Raw genomic sequence first — 8611 nt, 5'->3', positions numbered from 1 at the left:
TATTCTGAAATCGATTTTTTGGCTTTTCACATGCATCTTCACAACAACACAACTTTTTTAATTTTGTTCACCATCCAGTTTTTTCTACAAATCATTGGTGCCGGTTTTATCAGTTGTTTTTGTTTTTAAAAAATTTAGCACGTGAATTTTATGAAATTTTCTTTATTTTTTGATCGATTTTTGTTCAAAAAAATGAGAATAAATCGAGTACTGGACTAGACTTCGAAATAAAGTATTGTTTGGAGTGTGATTTTACTATTTTTGTTCGACCGTTTACGTTTTTTGAGCAGTCATGAGCACCGATTTTAGAGTACCGGTTGGTAAGTATCTGTTTACATCGCTAGTACGTTTATTTTTTGAAGTTTTCATCGCTCTATGAATCTAATCGTATGTTCTATTCAGTAAACTGGAATCACGGAACTCTGAACCCAGAGTATGCTGACAAACTGGAGTGCGAGTTGTTGTCAGATGTTGAAAATCCGAAGAAACACATCGCAATTCTAGCCACCGATAACTTGGGCCATTCTTTCCTAAGTAAACGAGATGATACTCCGTATTGCAATAATTTCATAATGATTCGCAACAAAAAAACAGATACTGTGAGTAATTCTATTCGGCGTCAGTTGGAATCGACTGTGTTGATGATTCGATGTGTGTGTTTATTCAACAGGTTCGATTTTTTGCTACCGATCAGTACCTAATGCTTCCGTATTGCGCTTCTGAGAAGAAGAAATCGAATTCTTTGGTGAAAAGTGAAGATAAAACGTCCAAGTTGACGTCGGCCATTGCTCTGAGTAAAGTTATGGGTTCGAAGAGGAATAAACGAAAAATTTTAGAGATGGAGAAAACCGATTTTAAAGTTGATAATATCGAAAAGAAATTGGAAAAGGCTATCAAAGGTATATCGTAAACTATCAATTAAAATTGCAGTGCTCGTGTAAGTTCTCAAAATGATTATTTCGTCGTTTAATGTGCTGAAAATGTTGTTCTTGTTTTAGAAGAGAAAATAAACATCGAAGAAGACGTGAAACCAGTCGTACTTACGAACGCAGATATTCTACCGCCTTGTAATCGAGCTGCCGAGTCGGTCGAATCTGTATACGATGTTCGTGAACTCATGTCTTCGGAGCTATTGAGCAGTTTAGAAACCATTGCTAAAGAAGTTATAAATTATAGTTCGGAACAGTTATCAGAAGACACGAGGTAACTTGGACTGAAACATCTGTACTGTCAATTTAATTGTATCTTCATGTGCTGTGTTTTAAGCCACTTTGTTGCATTTTTCTCCTCAGATTTACGAAATTCTTCACCTCTCTGCTGGGTAAAATCGATAAAAAAAGCCTTATAAAAGTGAAAATGCTGTTATTCGTTGACGCATTGCTGCAGTTTTTGAGTTTCCCAGCTCGTGGATTCAGAAGTAAAAATCTGATTATGTGTCCGTATTCGGCCGTGTTGAATGAGAAATTAATCGGCGATTTTTGCGCTTCTGCGTTAGGTGGAAAGTAAGTAGATACGATGCGAATAAGGCGGTGAAATTACACGTCGCTTGTCTCGAAAATTATATTTTATTCGTTTATTTTTAGGTTAACTCGACCTCAATCTATGCGTGATAAAGCGTTTTGCTATATTCTCGTATTGTTACTCCTGATCTACGATTTTACCGCCAATATCAGCGTGTTATCGAGTCATATTTCACATTCGGAATATACGAAGTAAGCAAATTCACATCGAATACAAAAATGAATCGTGATCTAAGATGTGTTTCGAAAGAAATGGAGCTGGAGTTATTTTTTCCAAATGTGCGTCTTCCTTTCCAATGGAACTCAAAATTCATTTGCAAGATCAAATTTGAGAATGTGAACTGCCAAAAAAGTTTTTTTAATTTTTTGAGGTAACTAAAAAGTGAAAAAAAATGTCGGCCAAATTTCAACTTTCTACTTCATCACGTCAAATTTTAGTGAATACTTTCACGCGCTTTTGGATTTTCAAAAATCACAATGACCTCAACACCTAGAATTTTGCATAATAAATTGAGTATTTTAAAATGTTTTTTCATTAAAAATTTTTTTTTGTCTGGAATTGAAGGTTTTTATTTTTTGGGCTTTTCTTTTTCAAACAAGATTTAATTTCGGACCAGGTTTTGAATTTTTTTGCTAAAACGTGAAAAATTTAGTTCAGTTCCGAATCTGATAGATTGTTTGTCAACTTGAGAGGGGGTGAAATTGTAGTTGGGGAGGGGGGAGGGGTGTAGTAAAAATTCGTACAGCTTAAAATATAACATTTTTCGAAATTTTTTTTTTTTAGAAAAATCTGAGGAGAAGTTCTGTTTGAATTTTTCTAATGACTAAGAAAGCTTGTGAGGTTTGAATGTGCAACTTTTGTTTAGAAAATTTTCAGAGGATCTTTGAAAAAATCGAACCGCAGCTCATTTCTTTTGGACACATCCTACAAATATGTAGATAACAATTCTATCGTTGATCTTTTCTCAACTTCTGAACGTATACAACCCTGTTTTATAAGTACCCCTAAACTAATACAAATTGCTGTGAATGATGATGTTGTAGGTTACCCAAACTGATGAGAGCAGTTGGAGCTCGATCTGTTAATAAATCAGCGGTGGAATTTTGTTTGAAACTTCCTTTGGCAGAGTTGTCAGCTTTCGTTGGACGGAAATCTACGGGGAAGAGTAGATAAAAAGCGAATGAGAGGATAAGTTTTTTTTTGTCGAAATAAGTATTTATTGTTTTGTTTTTTCTTTGATATAAATAATTTTGAAAATATGATTTGATAATTTTGTCATTTCGGATTTTGCTGCAGCATTAAAAAAAAATATTCTTTTAGGAGGACAAAGAGTCTTTTTTTTTTCTTTTCAGTTCACCATAGTAACGCACTTTCGTTTTATTTTCAATCGTTAACTATGGATCATCGCCACTCTTCTTATTTACAACTTGAATTGACTTTAACAACATAAACATAGCAATCTTCTTTATAACTTAAAACTAAAAGGTAACTTCTCTGTCTGGTGATTGGCAGCTCGGTTTCCTCTTCGTCCACTCTGCTGCCAACATCCTCTTTGCTAATAATTGGTATTTGACTAGTTTGGTGGAGTTGTCACATTCGGTGTTTCTGCAAGCTCTGCTTCCTCTTCATCCGCTTCGCTGCTTGATGTCTTCTTCGGATTTGGTGTTGTTGACTGCTAGCTTAGCTTCCTCTTCATCTACTTCACTGCCGAGTTCTTCTTCGCTGGTTCGATGATTTGCAAGTCAGGGGTAGCATGATAGGCCAGATCTCACTACTAGCTAGCTCCTGCTGCGTTCGGATACTTGATCATGCAGCATCGCTGTTGCTTTGCTGGCGTGTCTTCATGGTCAATGCTTCGCTGGCAAAGACTGAGAATGGTCTCCCTCCCTATCTGAGCAGTTCGTGCAGTTAACAGGGCCATTCGTCCAACATCAGAGCCTGCTTGAGTCAGTTTGTGCTTTGTTGTGTCTAGGACACCTCCACAGTCCACACGATGTGAGGAGTGTCTTCGGCTTCTCCGGTATCGCATCTCAAGCGACTCAAACAGCAGGTAGGGGAGCCCCTCTTCTTGGGCTTTTCGAATAGGTATTGACCTATGTCCCCGTGCTCCATCAGCAACTGTGTCACGTACGTATTGACTACCAGTATGTTATGGAATATGGAGTCTATCCCTGATGCTGGGTATAAGTATAAATCGTCTAGTCTTATGCGCTCCAGAGTCTGTCCAGTTAAAAAAAACACTCACGCAACTAGCGTGAGAGAGCCGGCTTTTCGTAGAAAACATGATCAAATTATTTTTTTAAAAATAATCGATTAATCGAAAGAGTTTCAGGCCCGATTAATCGATTAATAATCGGCCCATCATTACCCATCGAGTTCCTAACAAGAAATAAACTGAGAAATCGTTTGGGTATTAAGATAGACATTAGTGATTATTGCTAAGCAAAACATTTATGCTTTAAAAAAAATAGGTATACCAAAAACAAAACTGATGAGGAAGTCTGCAAAAGTCTGCAAAAATAACAAAAAAAATCAACAAAGCCTACCTAAGCTGAAATGTCAAAGGAACACCTGAACCGATTTTCCATCGAGTTTCTAACAAGAAATAAACTGAGAAATCGTTTGGGTATAAAGACAGACGTTAGTGATTATTGCTAAGCAAAATATTTAAAAATAGGTATACCAAAAACAAAACTGATGAGGAAGTCTGCAAAAGGACGCAAAAATGGCAAAAAAAATCACTTAATCTGAAATATCTAAGGAACGCCTAAACCGATTTTAATAAAACTCGAAATCTCAAAATTTCGGCAATACACCAGTCGGGAGGGATAAAGCACTTTGTTCAAAATTTCATAGGTTTCGAGTTTACTCTGCCACAAAATTGGTACATAAACACATATATATATATATATATAGGTATTAGTAACCAGACTTGTCAACTAATGAATGGGTTAATTTTACTATACAAGTGGACTGACCAACTTGTCAACTATAGTTGACAAGTCATGGGTTAATTTTACTATACAAGTCAACTATGAGTTTTCAGAAACTTCCAGCAGAGCGCGCATGGCTTAGAAATCAAGGCGCGAGGACGAACGCAGGGTCTACAGTCGATTTGTAGTGAGTAGAATGTGATGCGCTGGTGGAGATGTATGTAAATACATCGAACCTGAGTGTACACGACAATAAATTTGACCTGAGATTTTTCAGTATTTTATTGGCCCATGGAAAAATTAAAAACATCAAAAATTTTTATGCTGTTCAAGCTTTCTTGTGGTGTCTTAACTTTCTTAAAATTCAAATTACTTCCACTCCATTTTTGAAATTTTTCTTCAAAATTAAGCCTAAAAATCTGATAATTTTTTCCAACACATGGATTTTTTTTATATTAAATTGAATCTGCAAATAAGATTTTGATAGGTGATTTAGAACAGAAATTATGCCAATTTTAAAATTTTGTTCACTTTTCACCATATATGCCAAGCATAGTTGACATGTCTGGTCGCAAGCAAATATATATATCTATATATATATAAACTTTAAGGAAACCTGAAAAAAAACTAATGGTCCCACAATGATCCCAACACCCCAAAACGCAAAGAAAATTTACTCCGGACCGAAACTGTCACAGTTGAGACAAATACAGTACCTGACTTTTCTTCGAAAAGCCGGTAAAAAAATTTCTGTGTCATTTGCACTAGTTTTGAAAATAGTATGAAACTTTCAATTTAATTTTTTTAATTTCCGTTTCACGAATGCATGGTGCAATCATAGCATTCATAGCTTAGTACTAGTTCCTCGAAAAAGTTCACCTAGGAGCGCTACATACTGTATTATAGTATAGTAAATGACAACGGTGGGCCTAAAGGCGGGCCCTGGGGGCCCTAGTTGATGTCTGCGGCTCTGCGTCACTTAAAATAAATTATTTTGCGTTTTCATCTTTTCAAGTGTTGAAAATATGATTTTTGATTTTTTTTTTTTCTATGGAAACATTTTAAATTTTTTCAAGGATTTCCCTTCTAGCGTCATATTGAATGAAATCCCTGCTCTCTGCTCTCTTTATGAATAGTTTCGATGGTATGTAAAATTACCATAATAATATGTATTCCTAAGCTAAGCAACATCGCATCGTAGCTGTTTAAACCAACTCCTGATTCTAATTCTGTGATTCATTTCTAAAATTTTATTTCCAGCTGATTTTCCAATCAAAGTGATTTATATCCTTGCATGTACCTACCAGAGTACTGCACGGTTAAGTTAAAATAGCCGGATAACCGCCGGAGCTATCGGCTAATTCAACTACAGGTTACAAACTGCAGTTACTTTTGTCGGCGCGCGCAACCAGCGGTAAGTTAGGTTAATAACCATACGTTAACCGCATTCGGTTCTCTGGTGTCTCAACAATACATTTTGGTGACTCATCAAACAGATAAGACAGAATCGAACATTACATTTCCGATAAGAGCGCAGTATAATCGCAGGTAGTTTAGTCATTTTAACTACAAAATTATCCGCATAGGCTAACGCTAATATAACTGCTTTTGGATGAGTTATATTTGGTAGCTTACCGCACACGACACGCGACTAACGCAGATAACTTTTAACTATACCGTGCAGGACTCTGGTACCTACCTACACCAAATCAAGAATAGAAAATGACCGAATCCACTTCTCGAGTTCACGATCTTGCTTATCCGAGTCCGGTGACGCTGAAAGAAATCTCAGCTATCGCAATCGTTGCGGAATTACGGCGTGAAAAAGTCGCAAGTGCGGAAATCAAGACTAAGGACGTGTTTGATTTAGCCAAGGATATTCCGCTGAAACAGATAATCCCCAATCTTCCGTCCATGATTTACGATATACTGGACGAATACATCGCCAAGTTGAAATTATTATCGACTGCTCATTGGACACGATATGTGAGCAATTTCGATGCTTTTGTATGGGATTGGAATGGTGGTATTGATGATGTTCGAACGGCCAAACGAATGATGCTGTGTGATCGACTCGCTGCTGATGAGAAATTCGAAATTGCTTCTAAATACTGCCTGGAAGATGATATTAGACGACTTTGGCCATTTGTCAGCTCGAACATTAATTTGGATCAGAGGTATTTTAGACATCGGCCACTACTGTACTACTGGGTTTACTGTCTCAGAAACGAACTACACAATGTACGCAATTTTTTTTATGAAACAATCGATGAGACGATGTTTTATGTTTGCAAAGACAGATGTCAGAGCTATTCTTCTCTCGAGTACTTTTGGAATCGAATACCCTACGAAAGGCGATCGCTAGCAAACGAGGCTATGTATTGTTACGATTCCGGTCCATTCGCAAGGTTCATTCTACTAAGACTGGACGATTTCCAACTTGAAACTTTTGTCGCTAAAGTAGGTGTTGACTTCATGTTTCTCTTGTTAACCGAAAGTTGCCTAGAAACAAACCACGTTCTGCCTGCTTGGATGTACATTAGAAACAAAATGAACGAAAGTCAGTTCATCCAATTAATCGAGAAATTGCTGAAACACGAGACTATCGGATTCTACGCTAAGGAGCGATTGAATTCTAGGGATAAAGTTCATTTTTTATGCTGTGAAGTATGGAAAAATTCTGCCGAGAATTTGAAGCGATTGGCAATAAATGATGTATTATGGAATGAAGAATTGTTCAAGAAAACGAGTACATGGCCATCTTGCCCCAGAGAAATGAGATTCTTGATCACAATTCTGTCGGATGTCAGTTTTGAACAAAGGAACACATTTTGGTGCAAAAATTGGCGTAATTTGATCATCGGTGCTCGTGTCGAAAGTTTGTTGAGATTAATGAATTTATGTTTCCGGGATGAAAACGATATCAGTTTATTTATACAGCAATATATTTCTAAGCGGGAAAATATCGTCCCATATTGCGTCCAGTTGTTGGAAAATGCATGTTTCGACGTATCGAGCGAGTTCTTGTCTTTTTGTTATTCGAATAACCAGCAGCAAGTAAGAGAGTTGAAACAGCAACTGTTGAGGTCAAGGTTTCTCGGTGAAAATTCTATTCTTCGTTCGGATATTATCGGTTATGGTAAAGAGATGAATGCGTTCGTCGAAGACGCCTTTGAAGACGTCGATGTTCGTGCTGAATTCAAAAATCAATTCGTTTCATCGCCTCCAACTCAGAAATGTTTTTCCGATTGTATTCGCTCTGGTGACTTCGATCGTCTGATACAATTCGTTGAAGCATTTGTACCGGATGAACGAGATGTTGATGTTTTGAAGCTACGTTTTTTGGATAATTTCACCGAGCATCTGGTCTGTGGAGTTATGTGGACAATGGAGGGTGATAAATTACAAAAATTTCTTCTCTGGTTGTTGAATAGTGAAGATGAGATCGGTAAATTCAAACAGTCGTTATCAGTAGATGATATAATTTGTAATTTGATACGGCTTGAGGTGGAGCAGGCGATCCGACAATGCATAGGTGGTATGGGATGTCCTGTGAAATACCCTGATAGTCTGCGTGATTTTTTGAACTGGTATTTTAATAATAATGCTGAAGAGATTCGAAAAATTAACGAAAGGTACTCTGATGAGTTAAAGATGTTCCGTCGTTGATAATAGTATGGTTTTTTGAAACTTCTTCGTTTTCAAATTACCAATAAGTTGGAAAATTACGTGCGATCTTTCGTGAATAACTGAAGTGCCTATTTTATTTTTAATGTTTATCTACTATTAATATAATGATCTGGTACTATTATTCATCATGTTTTTATCAAATTGTTATTAGTAGGGTGTATTAAACCCGTCGAGTTATTGACTATTATTTTATTAATTATTTAGGTAATTCTTGTGTTCGTGCGGTGGGGCGAGTGAGGTATTATTCCTAGTCAAATCAGCCTTATTTTTTGCCTTCAAGGTTTTCAGATTTTGCTCGATTTTTTTTCCGCAAGAGCCCCCTTTATGATAGTCTAGTCACTGGTGATTGATTATAATGAATTAATAATTACCTACCGACTTGAGAAAATGAGAAATAGCCGAACCTGAAAAATGGAGAGTTCACATTCGTATCTCAATTCTTAAGAATCATAATAAACGTTGGAGCA

At 36.7% G+C, this 8611-nt stretch overlaps 2 protein-coding genes across 3 annotated transcripts; both read left to right on the top strand.

The window, feature by feature from the left end:
* Positions 1-99: 99 nt before the first annotated feature.
* LOC135839550 (uncharacterized) lies at positions 100-2783 on the top strand. The gene is made up of 7 exons (XM_065355634.1): positions 100-320; positions 403-599; positions 671-899; positions 999-1203; positions 1293-1502; positions 1584-1712; positions 2565-2783. The coding sequence occupies exons 1-7, from the start codon at positions 293-295 to the stop codon at positions 2692-2694; spliced, it is 1128 nt and encodes a 375-aa protein (XP_065211706.1). The 5' UTR covers positions 100-292; the 3' UTR covers positions 2695-2783.
* A 2596-nt stretch (positions 2784-5379) lies between these two features.
* Positions 5380-8336, top strand: LOC135839378 (uncharacterized). 2 transcript variants are annotated; one of them, XM_065355386.1, is made up of 3 exons: positions 5381-5598; positions 5715-6002; positions 6139-8336. In XM_065355386.1, the coding sequence occupies exon 3, from the start codon at positions 6177-6179 to the stop codon at positions 8121-8123; it is 1947 nt and encodes a 648-aa protein (XP_065211458.1). In that variant the 5' UTR covers positions 5381-5598; positions 5715-6002; positions 6139-6176; the 3' UTR covers positions 8124-8336. The 2 variants fall into 2 exon arrangements, with proteins under 2 accessions (XP_065211450.1, XP_065211458.1); XM_065355378.1 differs by having other exon boundaries at positions 5380-5598; positions 5715-8336.
* Positions 8337-8611: the final 275 nt, after the last annotated feature.

The sequence above is a fragment of the Planococcus citri genome, chromosome 1, assembly GCF_950023065.1.
Source record: "Planococcus citri chromosome 1, ihPlaCitr1.1, whole genome shotgun sequence".
NCBI lineage: Eukaryota > Metazoa > Arthropoda > Insecta > Hemiptera > Pseudococcidae > Planococcus > Planococcus citri.
This window is presented reverse-complemented; position numbering and strand designations above follow the sequence as displayed.